This window comes from Triturus cristatus, chromosome 5_1 (genome assembly GCF_964204655.1).
Source record: "Triturus cristatus chromosome 5_1, aTriCri1.1, whole genome shotgun sequence".
NCBI lineage: Eukaryota > Metazoa > Chordata > Amphibia > Caudata > Salamandridae > Triturus > Triturus cristatus.
The window spans coordinates 105,902,687-105,917,418 of NC_140587.1; the positions used below are offsets into that span (position 1 = coordinate 105,902,687).

General features: G+C 45.5%; 1 protein-coding gene across 1 annotated transcript in view; it reads left to right on the forward strand.

Moving 5' to 3' along the window:
- Positions 1 to 336: 336 nt before the first annotated feature.
- Positions 337 to 14,732, forward strand: part of LOC146830329 (fucolectin-like) — a 134,574-nt gene continuing 120,178 nt past the window's right edge. The window contains exon 1 of the mRNA XM_085603712.1: positions 337 to 362. Coding sequence (XP_085459838.1) covers positions 337 to 362 — 26 coding nt within the window. The remainder of the gene's footprint in view (positions 363 to 14,732) is intronic.

Below are 14,732 nucleotides of genomic sequence, written 5' to 3' on the forward strand. Positions count from 1 at the left end.
AGTGTGCCAGTCAATTCAGCTGCTGTTTGTAAAGCTGTGGGTGATTTGTCAAGCAGCAACTGAGAAAAGTGGGGTTCCCAAAATGCAGTTTCCCATAGGAATTTAGAACATGACTATATCTCAAACCGCTGAACAGAATTACACCAAATTTGGAAGAGTGCTAGATGTTGGTCTAGAAAAAGCCCTTCTTGTAATGTGGTGTGAATCCATTCAGTAGTTTTGGAGTTATTAAAGAAATATGTTATGAGAGCCGATTGACTGCTATTATTTTAAGCAGGAAGTGGTGGTGGCCAACTTGGGACTGGGTCTCATCCGAGATCCGAGAGTTCATAAAACATGAAAAAGAAAGACAAGGTGGCAGGGTAAGACTACCCTGACCCTCTAGGCCTGGTTTTGGGGTCCCATAGGGACTCCAACAATTTCAGCTCCGAGGACCCCAACCACCGGGGCCTGGTTGTGCAAACAAATTTGAGTGGGGGCCTGTTAGAAATGGGGGTCTCTGGTTGGCAATGGTTTGCACCGTTGTCCAAGTAGGGACTCTTCTTCCTAGTCAGGGTAAGGGGGATACACTTCTAAAATAACCCCTTCTCATACTCTTGGTAGCTTGGCACAAGCAGATATGCTTATCTCGGAGGCAGTGTGTAAAGCATTTGTGCACACATACAGTAATACACTACAGATAGACACCACACCAGTTTAGAAAAATAAGTAATCTTTATCGAAACTAAACAAGAGCAAAACGACAAAAATCCAAAATACAGTAATCAAAATGTAATTTTTGGAAGTTAAAAATAGTTCTGTCCATAGCAAACTGTTGATGCAACACTTTCAACACAAAGTACCTTGGATGCACCACAATCCCTAAAAAAACAGCCTCAGGGGAGGTGATTCGTCGGTTCTTTATGTGCAGGAAAGGTGATGCATCGGTTCCTTACTCCAGGGGAGGTGGTACGCTCGTTCCTAACTGCCACGCAGGGTAAGTGATGTGTCAGTTCCTTACTGAAAGGGAGGTGATGCATTTGTTTTTTGCTGTGCAAGGAGGTGATATGTTGTTTTTTTACTGCAGCCCCGGTAGACTTGCGCCACAGTGCGATGCAGGGGGATCGGGGATGCGTCGGTTTTAGATTTGGTGGCAATGGCGCTGCGTTGTTCTCTCCAGTCGGGGTCCCAGGATGGGTTGGTTCTTGCAACCACACACCAGGGCCTGCATCGGAATCAGTGCAGTGATCTTGGACTTCGGAGATCGGTGCACGGGATATCACGTGCTGCGATTTCTCCAGCGGTGGGCTGGTGCTACATTGGTTTCTCCAGCAGCACAGCAGCGATGCATCAGAAAGGGGTGTGGATACGTCACGCATCTCGAAGTTGTGCCTCTTTTCCAGCTTCCAATAGCAGGAACAACCTCCAGAGGCCCAACTCAGCAGCAGGCATCTCTTGGTAGGTCAGAACTCCCAGTAAGGAAGTTCAGGGGGGCTGGTGTTGACGTCTTTGTGTCCACGAGACTTCAAAACAGGAAGCAAGCTCTACTTCAAGCCTTGGAGATCTTCTTCAAGCAGGATACACAGCACACAGCAAAGTATTTCTCCTCTCCTTGGCAGAAACAGTCACTGCAGGTCAACCCCAAACAGCACACAGCTTTACTCCTTGGCAGAGCTTCCCCTTGAGTCCAGAAGTATTGTAAAGTTCTGGGGTCTGGGCCCCAATATTTATATTTCATTCCTCTTTGTTCTCTTGTGGCAGAGAGGCTCTGTGCTCACTCAAAACCAGTTCTGTCCTCTCCGGTCCAGCTTCCCGAAAGGAGGTGGAGATAGCATTTTCAAGGGGACAGCCTTTACAACAAAACTGTTACAATGCATGCCTTTACATCGCATGTTGTTGCAACGCAAAAGGTGTGCAGCAGTGGGTAGAAGGTGTTGGATTTAACTCCAACATCTTCCCTACTGTTGCACACACTGGAGTTGGGATAAAAAATTAATCTATTCTAACTTCCAGTGCCCCCCTGACATAAAGTCGGAGTAAAGGTTTGCGTTGCAACAGCATGCAATGTAATAGCATGCGTTGTAACATCACCTATTCCATTTTCAAACACACAATATAAAAATCATCTTTACTAAAAGATGCATTTTTATATTCTGCGTTCAGGCATACTAAACTCCAACTTTCTATCTTGTCCCAATGGGAAGTTATACTTATGGGAAGTTATACTTATGAGATGTTATAAGTAAACTTCTATTCTTTCCAATGGGAGAGATAGTCTTTCAATAGTGAAAAATGAAATACACTGTATTTCCCTATCAGGACATGTCACATACTTCAATACATGTCCTACCTTTTATATACAGTACACCCTGCCCACGGGGATACCTTGGACCTACCTTAGGGGTGACTCACAAGTAAGAAAAGGGAAACACTTGACAGGTCGACATAGCAGTAGAGACTGTGTGCAGACACTGCAGTGGCAGGTCTGAGAATCCTTTGATAGGCTGCTTGTGTGGGTGGCCCTAACAGTGCTGCAGGACCACTAACACCATCTGATTTACAGGCCCTGGGTTCACACAGTGCACTGTACTAGGGACTTAGGGGCATATGTATCAACATCACCATTTGCGATTCTCAAATAGCGATTGTTAAGGAATCGCTATTTGAGAATTGCAAAACGGGATGTATTTAAAAATTCGCAAACTTTTTGCGATTTCTTAAAATTCCTTAATTGCGATTAGCAAATTGCGAAATCGCAATTAAGGAATACCTGGCCATTCATTTCTATGGGCCAGGAGACCCATAGGAATGAATGGGAAGTAATTCTCAAATAGCGAATTCGCAATTTGCTAATCGCAATTTGAGAATAATTTCAAAGGTGCAAGGGTGTCATGATGACACCCTGATGCACCCCTGAAATGAGCATGTGTGTGCATATGGCGCACATACATGCCCTAAGGGCATGTATGAGCGTCACGTGGCACTTTGCAAAATTAAAAATAGTGCATTTTGAAAGGAAATCGCAAATTACCACCAACTGGAAGTTGGTGGTAATTTGCGATTTCTTAAGGATAATTCGCACAACTTGGGTGCTTTTTACATATCATTTAAGAAATCGCAATGTGCGATTTCTTAAATGATTACGCAAAATTAAGAAATCGCTAAATTAGCAATTCCTTAATTTTGCGATGGGATTTTGCCTAATACATCCCGTTTTGCGAATTTTTACTCGCAAACGCTGTATTTTGCGATTCGCAGCGTTTGCGAGTAAAAATTAGCTTGATACATATGCCCCTTAGTAGTAAATCAAATAAGCCAGTCATGGAAATGCCAATCCATAAACACAATTTACAGGGAGAGCATATGCACTTTAGCACTGATCAGCAGTGGTAAAGTGCCCAGAGTCATAAAACCAACAAAAGCAGGTCAGAAACAGGAGGCCAAAAAGCAACAATTCTGGAGGTAAACCTGGTGAAAAAGCCAGGTCTAACAGGACCTCATGGCCCCTCTCCCAAAGCCAATAATGGCCCTGGGGATCCCATTCCCCAGGGCCAGCTACAGCTATGTCCCGGGGTTCCCACCCCCGGTACATAGCGGTTCCTCTACCAGCAGTGGTGCAGGCAGGGAAACCTGTGTTTGCTCTCTATCATTTTGGCGGGAGCAGTTGTAAAGCTCTGGCAAAGTGTGAGCAAACATTAAGGGAAAAATGTACGAAGGCAGTTTGCATTTTCTAACGGTGCAAATCGCAATTCATGCCATTAGGAAATTCTAAATGCCAAATCGATATGTACAAAAGCATTTTCAGTGGTGCAAAATGCAATTTCTATTGAGTAGAAATCACATTTTGGTAATCATTAAATTGGAAATGCAAACAGGGTGGGCACCCCCGGACATAGCAGGAGTCAGCCCTGGGGGGTGACTGTCCCAGGATCATTTATGGTACTAGAAGGGTGGCCACGTGGCCCTTCTCCTTTGTTTGGTTTTGTCCCAGGGAAGTGGTGGTCCCTAGGGCTGCGGTGGGAGCAGGCGGGACCACTGGTATTGTTACTACTATTTTCCCCGGGGAGGTGGTTGGTCTCCAGGGCTGCAGGATGGTCTGGCGGGCCCCCATATTACTACTATTGTTTGACCCAGGGAGATGGTGTTTCCCCGGGGCAGCAGGGGGGTTGGAGAGGCCCCCGCATTCTTAGCATTGTTTGCCCCAGAGAGGTGGTGGTCCTAGGGGCTTATCAAAAGCCAAGGAGGGGGGCCCTATGAGTCCCCGCCTTTATTAAAATAACCCCGCATTCCCCAGGATTTGAGAAACAGGGGGGCTTCCTGAAAAAGATGCGTTATTTTTTTACAACTTTGCCATGGAGCCGTGGTCCACCCGTGAATTCATGGCAAAATTCAATTCCAATAAAATGCTTTTAACCCCCGACGGGGGGTCAGGGTATTCCTTCCCTGCACATTTTTTGTGGGGCTTGGCTTCAAGCCGAGTCCCAAGATGGCTGCCAACACATCCTGGCTGAAGTGTTGGTAGCCAATCAAATTTCAGCACGGGGACTGTGGATCTGCAAGTCCATTGCAAGTATCCGTGTCCCCAGATATCTATATTTTTTAATTTAAATATCTCTAAAACTACTTAACGGATTTACACCAAAACATGCTTTCTGGAACAACATCTAGCTCTCTGCCACATCTGGTGTAACTCCGTTTAGCAGTTTGGGCTGTAGTTGTGTTAAAAAATGCATGAGGAAAATATGTTTTGGGACACCACTTGACGGATCACCATGAAACTTTCAACACAGCAGCTGAACCAACTGTAGCAAAAGTTTTTAAAAATATGTGATGATTTGTAAAGCGCACCAAAGTTATTGTCAAAACAAAAACCCTTCATTATGGAGACATGTTCCTAACTCTAACTACCATCTCGCGACTGCCAGTAGGCAATATATATATATATATATATATATATATATATATATATCCTGGCTCCTGCTTGATTACTGATGCGAGGTGCACTCGAACACTGACAGCGGGCCTCAAGCGTGTCCCACATCGCAGGTATGCAGGCTTTCCCCTCCCGATATGCTTTCACAGTTCTTCACCATTACGCCGACGCGTTTCGAATTTCACATCCTTCTTCACAGGCTGATGGTTGAGAGAAAACATGCGAGACTCTTCACTGTTGTCCCGCATTTCTTTTTATTGCGCGCCCTCTATGGGCTACTTTGAATAAGATGCGCATTGGATGCTGGTACATGCAGTGTAGGACCTCTTTGTTAAAACTGCGTGAATAATCTGCTGCTTGTATAAAGCTCACAATTGAGCCTCGGTTGGTTCAAGCCTCCTTAATCCTCTGCCAACATTCCACATACGAGGACTGCTGGATGCATGCCCCCTGTGGCCCCCAGGTTGTCGGGGTGGTGCAACCTCGGCGGTCAGAACACCGCCTGTAAATCCTGGCTCCTGCTTGATTACTGATGCGAGGTGCACTCGAACACTGACAGCGGGCCTCAAGCGTGTCCCATATTCACGCAGTTTTAACAAAGAGGTCCTACACTGCATGTACCAACATCCAATGCGCATCTTATTCAAAGTAGCCCATAGAGGGCGCGCAATAAAAAGAAATGCGGGACAACAGTGAAGAGTCTCGCGTGTTTTCTCTCAACCATCAGCCTGTGAAGAAGGATGTGAAATTCGAAACGCGTCGGCGTAATGGTGAAGAACTGTGAAAGCATATCGGGAGGGGAAAGCCTGCATACCTGTGATGTGGGACACGCTTGAGGCCCGCTGTCAATGTTCGAGTGCACCTCGCATCAGTAATCAAGCAGGAGCCAGGGTTTATAGGCATTGTTCTGACCGCCGAGGTTGCACCACCCCGACAACCTGGGGGCCACGGGGGGCATGCATCCAGCAGTCCTCGTATGTGGAATGTTGGCAGAGGATTAAGGAGGCTTGAACCGACCGAGGCTCAATCGTGAGCTTTATACAAGCAGCAGAACATTCACGCAGTTTTAACAAAGAGGTCCTACACTGCATGTACCAGCATCCAATGCGCATCTTATTCAAAGTAGCCCATAGAGGGCGCGCAATAAAAAGAAATGCGGGACAACAGTGAAGAGTCTCGCGTGTTTTCTCTCAACCATCAGCCTGTGAAGAAGAATGTGAAATTCGAAACGCGTCGGCGTAATGGTGAAGAACTGTGAAAGCATATCGGGAGGGGAAAGCCTGCATACCTGTGATGTGGGATACGCTTGAGGCCCGCTGTCAGTGTTCGAGTGCACCTCCCATCAGTAATCAAGCAGGAGCCAGGATTTACAGGCGGTGTTCTGACCGCCGAGGTCGCACCACCCTGACAACCTGGGGGCCACGGGGGGCATGCATCCAGCAGTCCTTGAATGTGGAATGTTGGCAGAGGATTAAGGAGGCTTGAACCGACCGAGGCTCAATCGTGAGCTTTATACAAGCAGCAGAACAATCACGCAGTTTTAACAAAGAGGTCCTACACTGCATGTACCAGCATCCAATGCGCATCTCATTCAAAGTAGCCCATAGAGGGCGCGCAATAAAAAGAAATGCGGGACAACAGTGAAGAGGCTCGTGTGTTTTCTCTCAACCATCAGCCTGTGAAGAAGAATGTGAAATTCGAAACGCGTCGGCGTAATGGTGAAGAACTGTGAAAGCATATCGGGAGGGGAAAGCCTGCATACCTGTGATGTGGGACACGCTTGAGGCCCGCTGTCAGTGTTCGAGTGCACCTCGCATCAGTAATCAAGCAGGAGCCAGGATTTACAGGCGGTGTTCTGACCGCCGAGGTTGCACCACCCCGACAACCTGGGGGCCACGGGGGGCATGCATCCAGCAGTCCTCGTATGTGGAATGTTGGCAGAGGATTAAGGAGGCTTGAACCGACCGAGGGTCAATCGTGAGCTTTATACAAGCAGCAGAACATTCACGCAGTTTTAACAAAGAGGTCCTACACTGCATGTACCAGCATCCAATGCGCATCTTATTCAAAGTAGCCCATAGAGGGCGCGCAATAAAAAGAAATGCGGGACAACAGTGAAGAGTCTCGCGTGTTTTCTCTCAACCATCAGCCTGTGAAGAAGAATGTGAAATTCAAAACGCGTCGGCGTAATGGTGAAAAACTGTGAAAGCATATCGGGAGGGGAAAGCCTGCATACCTGTGATGTGGGACACGCTTGAGGCCCGCTGTCAGTGTTCGAGTGCACCTCGCATCAGTAATCAAGCAGGAGCCAGGATTTACAGGCGGTGTTCTGACCGCCGAGGTCGCACCACCCTGACAACCTGGGGGCCACGGGGGGCATGCATCCAGCAGTCCTCGTATGTGGAATGTTGGCAGAGGATTAAGGAGGCTTGAACCGACCGAGGCTCAATCGTGAGCTTTATACAAGCAGCAGAACATTCACGCAGTTTTAACAAAGAGGTCCTACACTGCATGTACCAGCATCCAATGCACATCTTATTCAAAGTAGCCCATAGAGGGCGCGCAATAAAAAGAAATGCGGGACAACAGTGAAGAGTCTCGCGTGTTTTCTCTCAACCATCAGCCTGTGAAGAAGAATGTGAAATTCGAAACGCGTCGGCGTAATGGTGAAGAACTGTGAAAGCATATCGGGAGGGGAAAGCCTGCATACCTGTGATGTGGGACACGCTTGAGGCCCGCTGTCAGTGTTCGAGTGCACCTCGCATCAGTAATAAAGCAGGAGCCAGGATTTACAGGCAGTGTTCTGACCGCCGAGGTTGCACCACCCCAACAACCTGGGGGCCACGGGGGGCATGCATCCAGCAGTCCTCGTATGTGGAATGTTGGCAGAGGATTAAGGAGGCTTGAACCGACCGAGGGTCAATCGTGAGCTTTATACAAGCAGCAGAACATTCACGCAGTTTTAACAAAGAGGTCCTACACTGCATGTACCAGCATCCAATGCGCATCTTATTCAAAGTAGCCCATAGAGGGCGCGCAATAAAAAGAAATGCGGGACAACAGTGAAGAGTCTCGCGTGTTTTCTCTCAACCATCAGCCTGTGAAGAAGAATGTGAAATTCGAAATGCGTCGGCGTAATGGTGAAGAACTGTGAAAGCATATCGGGAGGGGAAAGCCTGCATACCTGTGATGTGGGACACGCTTGAGGCCCACTGTCAGTGTTCGAGTGCACCTCGCATCAGTAATCAAGCAGGAGCCAGGATTTACAGGCGGTGTTCTGACCGCCGAGGTTGCACCACCCCGACAACCTGGGGGCCACGGGGGGCATGCATCCAGCAGTCCTCGTATGTGGAATGTTGGCAGAGGATTAAGGAGGCTTGAACCGACCGAGGCTCAATCGTGAGCTTTATACAAGCAGCAGAACATTCACGCAGTTTTAACAAAGAGGTCCTACACTGCATGTACTAGCATCCAATGCGCATCTTATTCAAAGTAGCCCATAGAGGGCGCGCAATAAAAAGAAATGCGGGACAACAGTGAAGAGTCTCACGTGTTTTCTCTCAACCATCAGCCTGTGAAGAAGAATGTGAAATTCGAAACGCGTCGGCGTAATGGTGAAGAACTGTGAAAGCATATCGGGTGGGGAAAGCCTGCATACCTGTGATGTGGGACACGCTTGAGGCCCGCTGTCAGTGTTCGAGTGCACCTCGCATCAGTAATCAAGTAGGAGCCAGGATTTACAGGCGGTGTTCTGACCGCCGAGGTTGCACCACCCCGACAACCTGGGGGCCACGGGGTGCATGCATCCAGCAGTACTCGTATGTGGAATGTTGGCAGAGTATTAAGGAGGCTTGAACCGACCAAGGCTCAATCGTGAGCTTTATACAAGCAGCAGAACATTCACGCAGTTTTAACAAAGAGGTCCTACACTGCATGTACCAGCATCCAATGCACATCTTATTCAAAGTAGCCCATAGAGGGCGCGCAATAAAAAGAAATGCGGGACAACAGTGAAGAGTCTCGCGTGTTTTCTCTCAACCATCAGCCTGTGAAGAAGAATGTGAAATTCGAAACGCGTCGGCGTAATGGTGAAGAACTGTGAAAGCATATCGGGAGGGGAAAGCCTGCATACCTGTGATGTGGGACATGCTTGAGGCCCGCTGTCAGTGTGCGAGTGCACCTCGCATCAGTAATCAAGCAGGTGCCAGGATTTACAGGCGGTGTTCTGACCGCCGAGGTTGCACCACCCAGACAACCTGGGGGCCACGGGGGGCATGCATCCAGCAGTCCTCGAATGTGGAATGTTGGCAGAGGATTAAGGAGGTTTGAACCGACCGAGGCTCAATCGTGAGCTTTATACAAGCAGCAGAACATTCACGCAGTTTTAACAAAGAGGTCCTACACTGCATGTACCAGCATCCAATGCGCATCTTATTCAAAGTAGCCCATAGAGGGCGCGCAATAAAAAGAAATGCGGGACAACAGTGAAGAGTCTCGCGTGTTTTCTCTCAACCATCAGCCTGTGAAGAAGAATGTGAAATTCGAAACGCGTCGGCGTAATGGTGAAGAACTGTGAAAGCATATCGGGAGGGGAAAGCCTGCATACCTGTGATGTGGGACACGCTTGAGGCCCGCTGTCAGTGTTCGAGTGCACCTCGCATCAGTAATCAAGCAGGAGCCAGGATTTACAGGCGGTGTTCTGACCGCCGAGGTCGCACCACCCTGACAACCTGGGGGCCACGGGGGGCATGCATCCAGCAGTCCTCGTATGTGGAATGTTGGCAGAGGATTAAGGAGGCTTGAACCGACCGAGGCTCAATCGTGAGCTTTATACAAGCAGCAGAACATTCACGCAGTTTTAACAAAGAGGTCCTACACTGCATGTACCAGCATCCAATGCGCATCTTATTCAAAGTAGCCCATAGAGGGCGCGCAATAAAAAGAAATGCGGGACAACAGTGAAGAGTCTTGCGTGTTTTCTCTCAACCATCAGCCTGTGAAGAAGAATGTGAAATTCGAAACGCGTCGGCGTAATGGTGAAGAACTGTGAAAGCATATCGGGAGGGGAAAGCCTGCAAACCTGTGATGTGGGACACGCTTGAGGCCCGCTGTCAGTGTTCGAGTGCACCTCGCATCAGTAATCAAGCAGGAGTAATCTACTGATCTACTGGCGGTCGCCAGTAGATAGTTATAGTTAGGACCTATTTTCCGTAGGAAATCCGCAACATTCTATTGGGAATTTCTTTGGCGTCGATTGACGAATCTTCGTGAAATTCTCCAAACTTTTGGCCAGCTCCACTCCGCTCCTACCCTAAAAGTTTTGTGGTGATTCGTCAAGTGGGGGCCAAGAAAAAAGGGGGTCCCAAAACGCGTTTTCCCCATGTAATTTCCCATAGGATCTGTTGTCGCAGCTTCAGCCTGAACCGCTGAACGGAATGACACCAAATTTGGCAAAGAGGTAGTCCTCAGTTCGGACTCGTGCCTTTTGCATATTTGGTGTGAATCTGTTCAGTAGTTCCTGAGAAAATTAGGGTAAAAAAGTTAGTGATATCTATGGCAGCGGAGGATCCGCGGACCCTACTCGCACCGTAAGTGAACCCTCCCTGAACGGAGCGCGCAACCTTCCGATCGCGCGCTGAATGCTAATTGGCTGTCGAGCGTCTCTCTACATTCGAAACCAGGAACTGTTGGCGGCCATTTTCTGCCTCGGTAGAAGCAAGGCTGAAGAAGCAAGGGGAATAAGTGCGTAAAACATATAAAGGGGGCAGAGTGGAAATACTCTGACCCTCTAGAGGTGCTTAGGGGGTCCCAGAAGGACCCCTTGGGGCCCCCCTTTTTAAAAAAAAAAAAAGCGGCGAAATGCACTCACGGTGCGCGCCTCTTATCGCCTTGAAAGCACGGATTCTCTCGCAGTGGATACGCGGATCCAAGGAAAAAAAAAATGAAATTGTTGAGAGATAAAGATTAAGCTTATGTGTTTTGTTCTTGAGTGGCTCTAAAAAGAGCCATTGTGTTCATTGAGAGTTTTTGGTACTTATAAGTAAGTACCTATACAGAGTCTAAAGTTGTTGAGGAAGACTCTGTTTCCTTCATCAGTAAAGTGTACTCCATCTCTCCTATACATCTCTTGCATATGAAAGCGCAGATTGTTATTGTAAATGGATCCCATTCTGTAGTCTCGGAGAAAAGCAGAAACAGATTTATTCACATGTTTCCTAGCTTTCTCAACCTGTGGACAAAAATGATCGGACCAGTCCCATTTCTGCCTTTGGCATATGTTAGAATACACAAAGGCAGTTTTAGGGAAAAGTGAAATCAGTTGTGCAAAGGTGTCCTTCATAAGCATTTCCAGACCTACCCCAGTCAAAGTGCCTAGGTCATTGCAACCACAGTGCACTATTATGAGGTCAGGGTGTTGGATTTGCATGAAGGATTTCACCAATGACATCAATTGGTGCCACTTTAACCCTCTCTGTCCAATTCATTTAATGTCTATATTTGGCAAACCTAGGTCTTTGTGAATGCCTTTGTTTTATGCATACCTTTGGCTCCAGAAAATGTAGCTGTATCCCACAATCCACACTGTAAGCATCTTGTAAGGAGGTCTGGATGCACTCAGATGGTCTCTGTAAATGAAATGGCAGTTTGGAAAGTAAGATGTTTCTAAAATGGTGGCTAGGATGCAATTTTGAAAAAAGACAAGAAATCATTGGTTGTTTGACAACCTTCTACACTGAAAGGTAGGGTGCATATTTCTGGTTTTTTAACGCTTGATTCTTATTGATTAACAAAAACAGATTGTAAGGAACATTATATATGATAAGCTGATATGTTGAGAAGTCAAGCACACTTGCTGTTTTGATTAGCAACATTGTGTGTGCTGAACTTGTGACCTGTGTGCTCAGTACATTGTTCCATGACCTGTTTCTATGGTAACGGGCAGAAGGCAGATTGGGGGAAGGGTTGAAGTTTATGTCATTTGGAAAGGGTGGATATGTTTAACCAATAGAAATGTGTGTTTGGTTTTGAATTTATGTGGGAAGGAATGTGATTTGATGTTTACATGTATATGTGTGGAAAATGAGAGGGAAACTTTGCCATTCTTTGGTTTTGCTGACAGGTGCACAGTGCAGAGATTCTGTATAAGAAAATCTGGTGTGTGACTGATATCTGGTGTGTGACTGATATACTTCTTAATCTACAAAACATCTTGAAAGGTGAGCTATTTAATTGTGAGGGGATGTATGTAGAGTATTTTTATTTTAATCAGACTAATGTATTTTTTCTGCTAAAGTGTAGGGAGTATTTTTTTTCTCTACAATCTTATTGACAGTGTGTGTGCATGTAGAAACCATTTTGTGATAAGCATTTGTGTTTTTCATGTGTTTGTAGAGAGATAACTGTGCAGTTTGTATATTTTGGTAGAATTAGAAACCAGTCATTGTTTATGAATTTGTGAAATGAGTTATGGTATGTTTCTATACTAAAATGTAGTACTACTTCTAGATGAAGACATGTGTTTTGATATAGTGAAAGGGATAAGTGTTGTTTGTCTAGAATCACACAGTGAGTCTGTGTGCATTTGGGAACCACTGTGAGAGAAGCATTTGGTAATATCGTGTATTTGCTTACAGAAAACTGTCTTAAAACTTGTCATGTTGTCAAGTTTTAGTAGCATTAGAAGCCAGTCTTTGCTTATGTGTTGCTTAAATGAGTCAGGCATTGACACTAAAGTGCAGTCTTGAAATATGTAGATTGTGTGCAGTTCCCTTATCACTTCCAGTGTAGTGAATGAGTTTTGGTAAACTCCTAGGAATACTGGTGCTTGTCTAGAATCACACTGTGAGTCTGTGTACATTTGGGAACCACTGTCAGAGAAGCGTTTGGTAACAACGTGTATTTGCTGACAGAAAACTGTTTTGAAACCTGTCATGTTGTCAAGTTTTAGTAGCATCAGAAGCCAGTCTCTGCTTATGTGTTGATTAAATGAGTTAGGCATTGACACTAAAGAGCAGTCGTGAAATATGTAGATTGTGTGCAGTTCCCTTATCACTTCCAGTGTAGTGAATGAGTTTTGGTAAACTCCTAGGAATACTGGTGCTTGTCTAGAATCACACTGTGAGTCTTTGTGCATTTGGGAACCACTGTGAAAGAAGCGTTTGGTAACATCATGTATTTGCTGTTAGAAAACTGTTCTAAAACTTGTCATGTTGTCAAGTTTTAGTAGCATTAGAAGCCAGTCTTTGCTTATGTGTTGATTAAATGAGTGAGGCATTGACACTAAAGTGCAGTCGTGAAATATGTAGATTGTGTGCAGTTCCCTTACCTCTTTCACTGTAGTGAATGAGTTTTGGTAAACTCCTAGGGATAGTGGTGCTTGTCTAGAATCACACTGTAAGTCTGTGCGCATTTGGGAACCACTGTCAGAGAAGCGTTTGGTAACATCATGTATTTGCTGACAGATAACTGTTTTAAAACCTGTCATGTTGTCAAGTTTTAGTAGCATTAGAATCCAGTCTTTGCTTATGCTTTGATTAAATGATTCATGCTTTGACACTGATGTGGTGAACTTAAATATGTAGATTGTGTGCAGTACCATTAACTCTTCCAGAGTAGTGAATGAGTTTTGGTAAACTCCTAGGATAATGTTGCTTGTCTAAAATCACACTGTGAGTCTGTGTGCATTTGGGTAAGGATTGTGAGAGAAGCATTTAGTAACATTGTTTATTTACTGACAGATAACTGTTTTAAAACCTGTCATGTTGTCAAGTTTTAGTAGCATTAGAAGCCAGTCATTGCTTATGCGTTGATTATGTGTTGATTAAATGAGTCAGGCATTGACACTAAAGTGCAGTTGTGAAATATGTAGATTGTGTGCAGTTCCTTTACCAGTTCCAGTGTAGTGAATGAGTTTTGGTAAACTCCTAGGGATAGTGGTGCTTGTCTAGAATCACACTGTGAGTCTGTGTACATTTGGGAACCACTGTCAGTGAAGCGTTTGGTAACATCGTGTATTTGCTGAAAGAAAACTGTTTTGAAATCTGTCCTGTTGTGAAGTTTTAGTAGCATTAGAAGCCAGTCTTTGCTTATATGTTGATTAAATGAGTCATGCCTTGACATTGATGTGCTGTACTTAAATATGTAGATTGTGTGCAGTCCCCTTACCCCTTCCACAGTAGTGAATGAGTTTTGGTAAAGTCCTAGGATAGTGTTGATTGTCTAAAATCACACTGTGAGTCTGTTTGCATTTGGGTAAGGATTGTAAGAGAAGCATTTGGTAACATCGTTTATTTACTGACAGATAACTGTTTTAAAACTTGTCATGTTGTCAAGTTTTAGTAGCATTAGAAGCTAGTCTTTGCTTATGTGTTGATTAAATGAGTCAGGCATTGACACTAAAGTGCAGTCGTGAAATATGTAGATTGTGTGCAGTTCACTTATCTCTTCCACTGTAGTGAATGAGTTTTGGTAAACTCCTAGGGATAGTGGTGCTTGTCTAGAATCACACTGTGAGTCTGTGTGAATTTGGGAACCACTGTCAGAGAAGCGTTTGGTAACATCGTGCATTTGCTGACAGAAAACTGTTTTGAAACCTGTCATGTTGTCAAGTTTTAGTAGCATTAGAAGTTAGTCTTAGCTTATGTGGTGATTCAATGAGTCAGGCATTGACACTAAAGGGTAGTCGTGAAATATGTAGATTGTGTGCAGTTCCCTTACCTCTTCCACTGTAGTGAATGAGTTTTGGTAAACTCCTAGGGATAGTGGTGCTTGTCTAGAATCACACTGTGAGTCTGTGTGCATTTGGGAACCACTGTCAGAG